This window comes from Phaethon lepturus, unplaced genomic scaffold (assembly GCF_000687285.1).
Source record: "Phaethon lepturus isolate BGI_N335 unplaced genomic scaffold, ASM68728v1 scaffold3099, whole genome shotgun sequence".
NCBI classification, from domain to species: domain Eukaryota; kingdom Metazoa; phylum Chordata; class Aves; order Phaethontiformes; family Phaethontidae; genus Phaethon; species Phaethon lepturus.
The window spans coordinates 11,365-25,875 of NW_010565316.1; the positions used below are offsets into that span (position 1 = coordinate 11,365).

General features: G+C 36.8%; 1 protein-coding gene across 1 annotated transcript in view; it reads left to right on the forward strand.

Annotated features, from left to right (window-relative positions):
- The first annotated feature begins 6,458 nt into the window (after positions 1 to 6,458).
- LOC104627038 (ras-specific guanine nucleotide-releasing factor RalGPS1-like) overlaps positions 6,459 to 14,511 on the forward strand; it is a 19,214-nt gene continuing 11,161 nt past the window's right edge. Inside the window, exons 1-3 of the mRNA XM_010295130.1 lie at positions 6,459 to 6,515; positions 9,622 to 9,729; positions 13,312 to 13,362. Of these exons, the coding sequence (XP_010293432.1) occupies positions 6,459 to 6,515; positions 9,622 to 9,729; positions 13,312 to 13,362 (216 nt within the window). The remainder of the gene's footprint in view (positions 6,516 to 9,621; positions 9,730 to 13,311; positions 13,363 to 14,511) is intronic.

Below are 14,511 nucleotides of genomic sequence, written 5' to 3' on the forward strand. Positions count from 1 at the left end.
CTTTTACTATAGGAGATGTGGTCCTTTTCTTCTCCACTTTGCAGAAATCCTATGTGAGGGGATGAGAAACGGGGTTTGAGAGGTGATACTCAAACAGGACAGCAGCACTCAGGAAAGTGAAGATGTGATGTAGTGTTTGAATGTACTAAACTTTTGGGAGGGAATGCTGCCAGTCAAAAATTATTTTACACCAGTGTTGTTCAGTGCTTCTGAGGTTTGTGCATTAACTTTTCTCTAGATTAGCAAGTATCCACATAGCACTCAGCAGCTGCTCCTTCAAAAGATTTAAATAAATTCTCTAAAAATCCTTCCAGATTAGCTCGCTCTGTCACTGCAATGACAAAACAGCTGTAAATTGCTGAGACTCAGAAGAAATCTGAAAAGTTCCTTTTTTTTTCTTCTTTTTTTAATATTAAAATTACGATACTAAACAAAAGAAGCTTAACAGTGGGGAAAAAAGGTATGTAAATAGATATGGAGAACAAGCAACACATGGTTTTAGATACCTTGATGCTAATTGTGTTTTTCTCTCTATTTAGCAATAACTCAAAAAGATGAGACTTTCTCTCCCCTTTTAGGAGCCCCTGGGCTGTAGCTGAATGTGATGTAGATGGTGATACAAGTTTCACATCAGGGGTTGAATGCAATAACCACATTATTGTTTCATCCTGTTTTTATAATACGGTCCCATTTTCCTCTTCCAGTACGTTAACTGTGCTAACATATTCTCATTTGTACTCTACGCCCACAGTATCTGAGTATGACTTTGTTCATGGTTCATCAAGGAAAGAAACATTTTAATGGTGAACATCTGGAGGAATAGTTTTGGAATGAAGAAAGAGGAAAATGAGTGCAATGATGAAAAACAATTCAGAATTGAATACGGAGTTCTATATGGTCTATTGTAAATGTGCCTTAGGTTGTGGCAATTGCCAGTGAAGTGGAATAGTAGTATTTTTGATCTTGCTGGAGGTCGAAAGCAAGATTCTTTCAGTATTCTTCAGTCCCTTATCTTGGTCGATGACAGCTAACCATTCTTATATTTGATACCAAATTCTGGAAGGCATGTCCTCTGAGGAATGGCTGAGGACTCTGGGTTAGTCTAGTTTGGAGAAAAGGAGGCTGAGGGGTGACCTTATTGCTCTCTACAGCTTCCTGAGGAGAGGATGTGGAGATGGAGGTCCTGATCGCTTCTCCCTGGTATCCAAGGACAGGATGCGTGGGAATGATTCAATGTTGAGTCAAGGGAGGTTCAGACTAGATATTCGGAAATGTTTCTTTGCCAAGAGGGTGATCAAACAGTGGAACAGCCTTCCTAGAGAGGTGGTCAATACCCCAAGCCTTCAGTGTTGAAGAGGCTTTTAGACAACGCCCTTAATAGCATGCTTTAACTTTCGGTCGTCCCTGAAATGGTCAGGCAGTTGCACTAGATGATCATTGTAGGTCCCTTCCAACTGGAACTATTCAATTCTAAATTTGTTAGAAAGAGCCCAAACAGGGCCCTAGTGCTCTTTGTCTTCTCTGAACCAGTTGTGCAGCTAACTTAAGCTTAAGAAAGACCAGTTATGTTCTTAAAAGCATGCTACAGCTGTCAGCTCAAGACTCGGTGATATTGGGAAACCCATAATGAACTAATGAAAGCAGTTGGTAAATGGGATTTGAAATTAGCTAGGACAGTTAACTTTTGGAGCCCAGAATGGCTGTACCAACTCTGATCAAAAGCCTGTCTAGCTGAATATTTTTTCCTCCAACAAGAAAATCAGTAAGAACGATGGTCATCAGTGGTTGCTTACATCATTATTCTCATATTTGCTGAGAGCAGTGTGAACAGTTAGTAACTTCCCCAGATCGCTCTGCTAGCATTCAGAAATTAGGGCACAGGGGCTTCCTTGGCCAGAGGTGGTATCTGTGCTTAAGAGCCTTTTAGTGGCTTTCTTGTGACTTGGATAACCAGTAATGAGAATGCACTTCGGGTTATTGTAACTGGATCACATGCGTATTAGTAACAGAAATGTAAAGTTTGCATTTCTGCTTTCAGAGAATGTCAGTTCTGTGTCGTAGATGACAAAACTTAACAAATGCTGGTAAAATAATGGCTATAAGGGTTACTTTTGTGCTCAGTTTTGATGGTGGTGTGTTGGGTTTTGGTTTTGTTTTTTCCAGTTTAGTTGTTCTTGCACTGTCTTCACTTTTGCTTCAGAGAGAACTACACATCTAAATGGGTTTGTTAAGTTGGCAAAGAAGAACACAAAACCTCTGGTGGTATGTATGTTTGCTTTGGTATCCAGTTTGCTTCTGGCAATCTATGAATGAGATCTACTGCAATGAACCTATGAACTTTCTGTACAAACAGATAAGGGGTTTTCTTTGTTTTGTTTTTTTTTAGCACTGTTTGTATAATGCATCATTTTAATTATTAACCTGAGCAAGTTGAAAGAATTTTTAAGAAGCAAAAGCTATGAAAAGAAGTTATATGTAATTTTAGTGACTTTTTACCTTTTAATGCCAACATACTGGACCTTTGATAATTTTCAACATTTCAGAAATTTCTTTTTAATCTTGTTGGAGTGAAATATTGTAAGTATGGGGGAGCAGCTTTTATATTCATTATTTTTAATGTCTTTGTATGTCATTTGACAACCTTTTGTTACAGTAGGCTTAGTAGTAGCTCCAGTGTTACTTAATTTGCAGAGTAATACCTTTTTGTGATAGCAGGTGTAGAAACACTTCAGATTTCGTAATAATAGTATATTACTATAAGGTGATTTCATAAGAATAAAAACTTTTTTGGATTTGTCTTTAAAAGATAATTGCTCTCTGACTTTCCTCAAGGCAGCAAAACAAATGAGAATGTAGAGAAGTCTTTTTTTTCATAGGAGATGTGAGTCTTGGAGAAACCTGTGCACACAAGGAAGAACAATGCGTTTTTAATGCTTGTGTTATGTTTGAAACCTTCAGGGGGGAAAAAAAAATCTATTTTGGTTCTTTTTAGAATGAAAGTATCTAACCTTGCAAGCTTTTTCTTATGTACTGAATGTTGAAAGGCAAAAGTATGTTAGTGCTTTTGGTTTCAGATATTAAAGCACTTCTTGTCTCTTTTTGGTTTAATGAACATTAAAACTTGGAGTAAAACTGAGCTTGGACAGGATACAAGATCACATATGGGATTTTTCTTTCCCCTTTCAGAGCATTTTTGAGCCCCCACACACTGGAAAGCCTAGTCAGAAAGGCGGAGGAGACAAGAATATTTTTGTGACCTTGATGTAAATGCCACGTTTTAAAGAAATGACTTCATGAAAATTGCTTTCCACTTCAGTATCTCTAAGGACTATTAACAGGAGCAGCTCCAGACCTAGAAATAGCTTGCAGTCTGTTAGTGCTCAAAATATGAGCTAACTTTATCAGGACACAAGATAAAGGAAATTGCTTCTTGACTAGTTTAACTGAGGAGATTCTGCCATCATTTGAAACACAGTTATTGATTTGTTTTCCATGATGCCCGTGAGATCGTGGGGCGAGTTGTTTGTCATGTAAGGACTCGTAGGGATGACAGGTGGGGTGAAGACCTCATCTTTCTCAGGGAAGTAAAATGAGAGGTTATTTTTATTCTCATCTGTTTGCTTTTCCACCGTTTTCCTGGTTTTGTAATCAGTGTTGTGGGAAAGAGTGAGGACGCAAAGGGAGATTGTGGCAGTATCGCTAGTTGCATCCTTGAGCAACTGCAGATTTTGCTAAAAGAGTACACGTGAAGCAGTCTGTGGCAGTGGTTGCCATGGGCTTCATCTGTGTGTGCTGTGGGGAGCGATGAAACAACCACACTGTTCTCTTCATTCAGAGTGAATCAGAGCTTCAGCTGACTTCATAATTCTGTAAGCAGTTCTTGGTTTTTGTGTGTGCACATGCTTATACATGTGCAGAGACACACATGAATAGTTCTGCTTTTAGTAAGTATGTGCATGCTATATCTGAAAAATTTTTACTAGCTGTCTCCTAGCAGCATGTTTAAATTGTGTGTAAACTTTCTGCAACATTGGCAGTTCTTTGCACAGTGACATAGGGCCACATGGTGTCTGTATTTTAACCTGTCCCTAGCAGCCTACTTAGGTTTAATAATTAGAAATAGTCAGGCAGTTAGTTTTCACCCCATGGGTGAAAAAGAAAAGAAGTTCTTTCTTGTGATGAGACAGGTTTTTGGGTGCAGCAGTCTCTTCTGTGCAACCCTGCAGGTCTGAACTGCATTAGCTTTTTTTTATACCCATCTTAACAAGCTTTCATTTAAGGTTCCATTTGGATATTGGATCTGAATCTTGCAAAGCATTGCTTACCTGACAAAGCGAGAGACAGATCCCATACTAAGACCTTCTCTATAAAGGATGTTAGCAGTGGGTCATGTTGAATGCTGTAACCTCAGTAAGGCTTGTAAACATTCACGGCTGTGCCTTTGTTCGCTTAATCAGCCATTTCATTGTAGTTCTAACAGTTTGTTAATGTATTTCTATAAGATTATTTACGACTAAGTCTTAGATTTGAGACTATGTGGACTTTGATTCATGAGTGAATGAACTTCAAATATATCGTTATAATGTATTAGCTGACAAAATTTTCAGTTATTAAGATAAAAGCATAACGTGTTATGTTGAATGTTTAACTGAAGGACTGTGGCAGGTACTGTGTCATTGTGCTAATTGTCGTTGGACCATTAAGGAAGCTTTAACCTGTTAAGCTAGTAGTTAGTATGGATGCCCAAAGTATGCCAAATTATGGCCTGTGAAGCCTGTTTTTGCAGTGTTTGAGAGTAGAATTTGAATTTTGGTTTTGGATTTTACTTCATTTCAGATACAGAGAATGCTTGTCCCCAGACAGTATCTTCTAGAGGAACAATGAATTAATTCTTAAGTTCTGCAGCAATCATCAGAGGTCCAGTGTGAGGGAGGAACCAATCATATCCATTGGTGACAATTTTTTAAGTGACATGGAAAAGCCTTCTGAGCAATTTTTTTAATTGGCCAGCCTTACGGTCAAATTTTTCTTTGCTGTGTAGATTTGAAAACAAAATTGCTTAGGATTCCCTTCACTTCCTTTTACATAAAATTTTGACCAAAAGGAATGTTTTTGTGCCTGGAAGTATTTGTTGTCATTGGGTAAGTGATTTTCTTTAAAAATACATGTGTAATTCTTCTATGAGTAATCTTGGTATCTGAATTAAGTCTATAATCATGTCAGTTGTTCTCATTTTAGTTGTGCCTATTTATGTACAATTTTTATTTTTTCTGAATGAGATGCAATTTAATTAGATTTGTGGAATTATATATCCACCTATGTCCATATGGTGCATATTCTTTAGAGTATAATAGTTAACATATATCCAGAGATAAATATTTATAAATACTTAATACTTAAGTTTGTTGAATACACATGAATATGGTGTCTTGTAATTATTTGTGCTTTATTTCAAGATCAATGGTTTTCTTAGATATGCATATTAACTGTTGTGATCAATGACTGTTATTTCAGAAGTGCAAATTTTTTTTTAATTTTATTTTTAGTTTTCATTAAACACTTTGTAAATCTGGGACAGATTATTTGATCCAAGTGGGTAGAGGCAGCTTCTTTGGGGTACCACATACTCAGATTTTTTACAGTTCAATCTCTTGGTTTCTGAAGGAAGCTTAAGGTATATTACATATGTGAAGTCCTAAACCAATTTTGAACTGCATCTGTCTGCTTAACCCAGTTTGGAAAAAGTCTCATTTCAGATAGTGCTGTTGCTGGATTAGCCAAGATTTTTGAGATTCATCCTTCCAACTAAGAAGGATGATGTTGGCTGGTTCTCTTCTCTGGAAAACTTTAGTTATTTGGGGCCTGACATAAAATACTTTCAGGCTCACCTGATTGTATAGATATTAGTGGAGGCCTAAGCAGCTGCAAATAGGAGTTGCGTGTTGGAAAGAGACAATGGGACTTGAATTAGTCTCATAACTGGTGATTTAAGTGATGAGCAGGGAAAAGTGAGGAAGCACCGTTTTTTCAGTCAGTTAATAGCTAGGATTTCTTATTTTAATATACGTTATCGTAACCCACAGTTTCTGGATGAATACTGCATAGCATGGACTTCATATAAAATGTAATTCATCATAAATGACAAATAATACACTCCCCCCCCCCCCTTCTTGAGTCGATTGGAATTGGGGATAAGGACTTGGCATGGCTTTAGTGATACTCAGTTGTACTCCTTCACACTTGGTAGCTGAAAGAGAAAACAGAATCTACCTTCTAAGATCACTTTGTTTCTGAAGTTCTTTTCTCTGAGAAAGAACAATGAAATCTCTTGTATTGTTGTTTTTTCTTTTTAAATTTATTTATTTGCACAAAAACATTTGCTTTGCAGGAATTCTGTTTTCATAATGCTGTCTCAGCAGTGCTGGATGAGCTGAAACTTCCTGTGTCTTGAGGAGAGCATGTATAAAAGGAATGACCTCATGGCCAATGTTATGGTCACCTCCGCCACTCCAGAGGTACAGTTCCCTGTTTTTTGTTAGCTCCTGTATCAAAATGGAAATTTTAGCTTGTTTCAACTTTTGCAGAAGCCCTTTCCACTACCAGTCATGTCAGTCCTTCTTACAAATGGTGTAGTATTTGACAACAGAGTAATTTTAGAACACTATATGGTTCTGAGTTTTCACAGCCTAGTTTTGTGTTGTTGCTGATGATGGTTACTCATTTAGATTATTTCTAAATAGCATTTTTGACCTGTAACTCCATAACTTAGAGCAGCTGTTTATTATTAATGAGTTAAGAGCAATGTAACATACCATCTAAATGGAGCCAGTCATAATCCAGTTGAATTTTTTTGGAATTTACTAGTCTATTAGTAAGAAAGTGCTCTATAAGATTTCTGTTAATTTTAACCCTTTGGAGACCAGGCAGCTCTGTCATGCTGTTTTGAAAAACTGCCTTGTTCTGTGTTGAGCTGCTGTGCACAGCTAACAGCCTGTGTTTGTAGGTCCAGTACAGCCAACTGAGGACTGTTTGGGAATTAGCTAACTTACTGAGTTTTTCTGGGTTTTTTTGCATTCATGTAATATTATGACAAAATATTACAAATCAGCTACAGTAAAGCTTGACCAGTAAAGCACACGGTTTAAATGTATGATTGAAGGTACTTTTTGCTTTTTAAAAAGGTAACATTTTGATGAAATCCTCCCCTGGGTGAAAAATTCCACTTCTTCATCTCTTGAGACAGCTGAAGAGCTGTGTGAAGCAAGTTTTTTCCGTTGTAGTGGTGCTTTTTGCACACATAACTTGATCCTATCAAAGTAGTTGTCCTGATTTTCATGAAACAAATCATCTGTGAGCTGATCTTTAAAAATCTTATAACAAAAAAAAAAATGCAATATAGCTGTGCCGTGCAGAAGATCATTTTCTCAAACATAGCATAAATACCCTCAGCCTAACAAAAATAAGTTTTTCATTCAGGATGAGGGACATTTTGAACTGGGTATGCAAACACACAATTTTGAAATTCCTCTTCAAAATAATTAAAGACGACTTTCACATACCATTTTCTCAGAACAGAAATACCTGTCATAGATCAGAGAATAAGAAGTCTCCAGGATCAAACCAAAGATTCTTCTAATCCATTATTCTGCCTCTGATATTGGCCAACAGCAAATGCCTGAAGAAGAGCGTAAGACCAGTGCAAACACAGGAAACATCCCTCTGGTACCATTGTAGCCACAGATGTTTGCTCTTCTCCTAAGGAGAAGGTCCTGTTAGCTATCTCGCAATGTATTTGTCTTCCATAAATTTACCTAGTCCCCTGTTGGAATCTGTGTAATCTTTTACTTTATACAGAATCCCGTAACAAGCTGGTTTTCAGCTTAACTGGATGCTGTGTGAAGACCTGTATCCTTTCATTCATTTAAAACCCATCTCTAATTTTAACTGATAGCCCCTTTCCCTGGTATTAGATGAGGCAAAGAGAGAACGTTCCCATCTTTCCTCTTGCTCACTTGGTTGATTATTGTACTTCCTCCCCACAACCCACTGCCTCTCTTCCAGGTTGAAGATGTCTAGCATAGCCAGTCTTCCTTTGTAAAGAAGCCATTCCATATCTGTGATCATCCTTGTTGTCTTGTTCTGAAACTTTTCCAGTTCATTGATATACCTTCTAAGATGGAGTCTAATACTGCATATGTATTCCAAGTTTGGGTGCACCATGGATTTATAAAGGAGCGTATTTATACTTTGTTATGTATTTTTATCTTTTCCTTTTCCAGACTTACCAAATCTTGTGAAATCCCTTCTCAGTTTTCCATTGCCAGGTTTTGTTTTTTTACCACATTGAATAAATAAAATGAAGATCCATAGTTGTCAACCAATGGTCACCTTATTGCTCAGTCTTTTCCAGGTTGTTGAACATACAATAATCATCACTTATCCATGCACAATTCTTTGCTGATTCACATATTCTCAGTGCTTGTAACTACTGTCTTGTAACTACTTATTTAGCATTGCAAGCATAGTCTCTATGATAGGGCTGCATAGTTTCCTTAATGTCTTTGGAGTGAGAAACCCTGTCAAAAATCTTTTGGAAGTCCAGCAAGACTGTGTTAATCATGTTCCTTTACCCACATGTCTGTAGATACTGAGGCAGTGCTTCTCCTTGTAGATAGTAACTTGGCAATTTCCTGATACAGCATACTTACCTGTGTTTCTACTAATTCCCCTTTATTCTCTTCTTGGGTTTGCCCAGGACAAATGTCAGGCTTCCTAATTGGTAGTTCCCCAGATACTTTGCAGAGGTGGGGAGTGTGTGTGGAATCAGCATCTCATTTACCACCTTCTAGTTCTTTGCTGCTAAGTCAGTTTTAACTGAGAATTACATGTCACAGTTAGTTAAGATGCCAAAACGTCTTGTTTTGACAAGTGTTCTTCTAGCAAACAAATAACCTCAGTGAGGTAAGGGCTTAAGATTTTACATGCATATATTTTTATTCAGAATGTCATTTTAAGATAAGAGGTAGAAAAAATAATGCTGTTAATCACATTATTCCTGAAGAAAGGAAAATAAGCCACAAGTGCCTGCATCCGAGCCCAAGGACAGAAACTTCAGAAGGAAGGCAAGGCACTAATTTTTTAGGCAAGACACAGTATTATTCCACAGTACCTTGGAGCTAACATTGGGTTAAATTTCAGGACATGTCAGTTTTTCCTTTTTTATTTTGTTATGTTATGGATAGAGTAACGTGATTTGGATCTGCCCACTCTTTACCTTGCATATCTGATTGAAAAATTTCCATTGAATAAGAATCTTCAAAATCCAGACACATTTCCTGATGTGGGACAGCTCTTTTATCTAGTCTATAATTTTAAAAATTGCTTTCTAGAGCTGGAAATTTCATAGAGCTAAAATTGTATGTCACTATAGCTTTTGTAGAAGCAAGTTAGTTGGAAACATTCCTGAACAGTGCTAAACTAAATTTTATAATTCAGTGTCTGAAGCTTTTTGAAGTTCATACATTTTCTTATAATTTCTTAATATTTTTGCATATACTTATTTCCTGAATTTGACGTGAAATTCATCATTCTGCAGATAAGCCTACTGTTTTTTCTTTGTAGGGTAGTAGCAGCTCAGATTCTCTGGAAGGGCGAAGTTCAGATTATGCCAATAAAAGCTACGATGCAGTTGTATTTGATGTGTTGAAAGTAACTCCTGAGGAGTTTGCTGTAAGTAGAAATGTTATTTTTGCATTTAAGCGTGCATAATATTCAGGGCTTGCAGGACATTAAATAATACGTAAAACTTTTTTCTTAAAATATTTTAAATGAACTTCCAATGTTCTTGAAAACAAATTTCTGATTATATAAACTTTAACAAAATAAACATGTCTTGGGATTTCATCATTCAGTACTGACTTGACACAGCATATTTGTTTTTCTGTGTAAAGCCATTGGAAATTTTCTAGTGTTTTAGAAGACCCTAGCATAGGTTTCAAGATGTTAGCTATCCACAGTTGGATTAATTTTTTTATATTGAAGCCACATATACTCATCTTCTCTGCTAAAACATCAGTTTCTCAGAAAAATCAGTTTCTTAAAAGCAGGAAAGAAGCTTGTAGAGAGGAAGCAATTTGCATTCCTTAATAACAGATTTTCGGTACTAAAAAGAAAGCAGAACTGCAGTTTTGGCAGAAGTCCAGTCCAGTTCTTGTGCTTGGTCCCTTGTTTTTAATTTATATCTTTATGTGCTGGGGAACACGAAGGAGTGAGGTTGAAAGCTATTGAACCTAGTTCAATGTTTTCATTAATATTCTGGGCATCAAAATTATGTTTTCCTCATTTGGTGTAAGACCGTTCAATACCCATTCACAAAAAAAGTCCTGGAGGTATGCCTACATTGTTCCTTTAAGTTTGTAACTTTGGAACAAATTCTGATTAGTCTTTTTTAACACTAATACAGAGTATACAAATGAGAGCTGTTAGGTGAAAATATAAAAATACTTGGTTGGCAAATCTGCATCAGCTCAGTTAAAAAATGGCCTTGATGCTTTTGCTTTTATTCATCCAAGTTCAGATGATCCATGGCCAAGGACTACCTTCAGAAATGAACAGGGCCACAATTTAGACAGGCCTGTAAAATCACACAAAAATAGAGATGTCTAATTCATCAGAGGAGACTGAATATTAAGTCCAAAGAGAGCCCAGAACATAGTGTGTAGTCTGCACCAGCAGAAAGGAATTTGTGGTGATCTCAGAACCGATAAACGATAAAAACTGAAACATAAAATGATCAAGTCAAGGTAAGGTTGCTTGTAACTTACAACTCGTCAGTTTTCTCTTATGTTCATAATTCCTACTGCTGTTGGTTTGATACCGAAGTTGTGGATGAGGGTCTTGATTTAATGGTGCACTTCAAAAACGCACATATATGTGCACGCACACACACCCTTATGTCATTGTAACATATCTTTCAACTCTGAAGTCCAAACTTCCATAAGTTGCTTTTCTCTTTCCAGTTCCACCCGTAGCCATGAACCAACCAACCAAATAAACAAAACACCCACCAATCCCCAAAGAAACAAAAAATTGAAATGCATATCTGTAGGACTGACAGTGAGGCTTGTAAAAGAACATATGTAAACCCTAGTGGTAGGGCTGTTTGGAGTTGGTTTGTTTGTTGGTGTTGATTTTAATATGGTCACACAAACTTTTAACACCAAGGCTTTCTTAGCTACAGTAGCTATTCTCCTTGTGCCACATTAAAACCTTTTCACTGGTTTACCCTGATGCTCTTTTTTTAACAGCTCAAGTAATGTTTACTGCTTCTGTTCTGTCCAGAGAAGCAGGTAATTTCTTTTTCTGGTAAATAATAGCAACTAGTAAATTTTACATACCATTCCTCGTTACTGAAGACTGTAGTTGAAACAGTTCACTTGGGGAGAATGAAAAAGCCACAGGTTTGGTTTTACTGTAGTCAGTACAATTTGGTTACTGGACATTAGGGCAGAGATCTATAGAAGATGGGATTGCTGTATTGAATATAAATGTTTAGAGAAGGGGAATGGAGCCAAGTTAAGGTCACTTCCAAACGTAGTGTGTTGTATTCCTTTATAAAATTCAGAAGCAGCAGAGGAGAACTTACCTGGTGGTAATCACATGTAGAAGGAAAAGACCAGCAGCTTGCCAATACTGCTGAATTTTATTTTAACCTTTTTGGTGATTTTTATTGAACCTGTGTATTGTTGAAACAGTTACTAATTCTTGCTGAAAAGTTCTTTATTAGTGTCACTTAATATGGCTTCTAGTCAGCTTTTGGGAGGCTCTGCTGTGCATCTTATTACAAGACAGTCAAGAAGTTGCAAAAAGGCATTTGTGACTCTAGTTTTTCTAGGAGCAGGATGAGATCTTAGTGAACATCTGAGTTTGTAAATACCCAAACATTATGCAGAATTATAAATAGCAAAATTGAGTGCTGCTAAGAGTGTTCAGCTAGGGCTTTGTGGCAAAATCTTTAAATTAGCATAATATAAAAGCAAGAGAGAGTCAGAGAGTGTAAATTAACCATTTATGGAAGGAAATTTTTTTCATGTCTGTCAAATTTTATGGGTGTCTAACTTTTCTAAGCTCATGTCTGAGGAATCATACTAATAGTAGAAACCTTATTAAAATTATATTAAAATAGATAGGACAAGGGGTAATGGTTTTAAACTAACAGATGGCAGATTTTGTCTAGGTATAAGGAAGAATTTTTTCTTCTTGAGTGAAGAAAAAGTGAGGGTGGTAAAACACTGGAACAGGTTGCCCAGAGAGGTGGTAGACACCCCATCGCTGGAAACATTCAAGGTCAGGTTGACAGGGTTCTGTGCAACCACCGGTTGAAGGTGTCCCTGCTCACTGCAGGGGGGTCAGACTAGATGACTTTTGAAAGTCCCTTACAACCCAAACGATTCTATGATTCTTAATTGGTGTAATCAAGTGAGCACTTTGAGAGAGAGGATTAGCAAGTTTTTGCTATTTTGGGTTTAGCATAACAAAATGGCCAGCAGAAGAGCTTTGCTGGGGAAAGATCCAAAGAAGAAAGTGTCAAAAGAATGCTTTTACACATTAAATCATGTAAATTACAAAGTTCAAAGCTCTGTAGGTTTATACATTCACAGTATAACTGAAGTACCTATTGGTTAAGCATAATTGACGTAACTTAGAAATATATAATGTCATCCGATCACTGAAGCAATTCAAGTACCTTATCACTCAGATACTAAAAGTGTTCTACAAATGCTTTTTTTCAAAATCATTGTCTTTGAAACCGTGTTACAATGTCTTAGCAGGGCATAGTCATCAGTGACTGAAAATCTGTCTATGACCCCTTTAAAGCATATTCCAATCGTAACTAATTAACACATCATAATGCTTTATTGCATTTCAACCTAGTGAATATAAAATAAATGCTGCTTTCTGTGTAAAAGGTAAGTAATTCTTCCTACTGTTTCTGTTACGCCAATAAAAGGCCCAAACATTAAGACTCTCAAACACAGGTTTTTCCTCTTAGGCTGCTGCAAGTACTGAAAACCTTCACTTAGTTACAGCTGGTAAAATGTAAGAGAGTATCATGACATGTTACCACTCAGGATGGTGGAGTTTCTGCTTGTGGTGTGCCAAACTGGATAGGGGAAGCCCAATTCAGGACTGGTCACTTCTGGTCTATGGAGAAAACGTGACTCTGCGGTTTGTAGTTACTAAAGGGCAGATGAAAATACATGATTGTTAGCTCTTCATATTACATTTTTTCAAATTTTATCTTTATTGCAGAGCCAGATTACATTAATGGATATGCCAGTATTTAAAGCTATACAGCCTGAGGTAGGTTTTCTTAAACTATCTGTTTACGTCTTTGGAATTCAGTGCCTGAGGAAATGTAACCATTTAAATAATGCTTTTTTGTTCAGAAATACTCAGCTTCTTGCACTGCACTAATTATTTTTCTAGGCTTATTCCTTATTAGCACTGTGAATCTGTAACCCAGCCTGATTTACTTTGATTTGTCATCTATTACCGAAAGAGATGACTGTGCTTTTCTGGAAGCCTTCCTGTCCTGCTTTGTGTTGAGTGTTTCTTCAGGGTAGATTTATCAGATGTTAAAATTATCTACTCTTTCTTCTACTCCTATTTTTCAGTTCGCATCTGATTGCAGAGTTTGACTTATGCCTTTAATCATAACCTGTATTTTAGGCTGCACCTGCCACTTGGTAAACTTTTTAATTGGTACTATCATGTTTAAGATTCAATTCTGAGGGCATAAATCATCCCAAACCCTTAAAAGTCAATGTATTAGTGTTCTTTAATTTTTTTTAACCTTTTAAGAAAGAAACTTGAGGCCTGTTGAGAAAAAGCAATCAAACTTAACATAGACATTTGAAAATCAGAACTAAGAACTTCAAAAATAAAGAATGAAGGTAGTTATTAGAACATGTTAAATTGGTGTAAAAGTGATGTGTTATCTCGGTATTTTGAGGAAATAAATTTATTTTCTGCAAAAGGTACAAGAACTGCGTGCTTCCAGCTTCAAGTTCTTTAATATAAGAACGTCTCCTTAGATCCATTATGGTTTATTGTCTTCTTGTGCCTAGGTGGAATATCATGAATACATGAAGGGGAGGACCTCCTGTAATACTACCAAAAGTGAATTTTTGATAACATGAGAAAGGGCAGTCCAGTTTAGAAGGTTCTTCGTATAAGATAAATCCATCTAATTTGGTCACTAACAAAACAACTCATTGTATATTACAGTGGTTCAGAGAGATTATCATTCTTCTATTTTGAGAAAGTATAGGAAGGAAAATAAAAATTAATCTATGTGGTGTCTGGCCTTCCTGTCAGATAAATGAATTTTGTTTCAAGAACACCAAGACAGTTCTGTGGCTGAAAACTCTTTCATGCATCTGAAATTTTATGTGTTCTCCAGGCAGTCGGGAGTCTTTACTGGGCGGGGGGAGGGGGGGGCTGGAACAA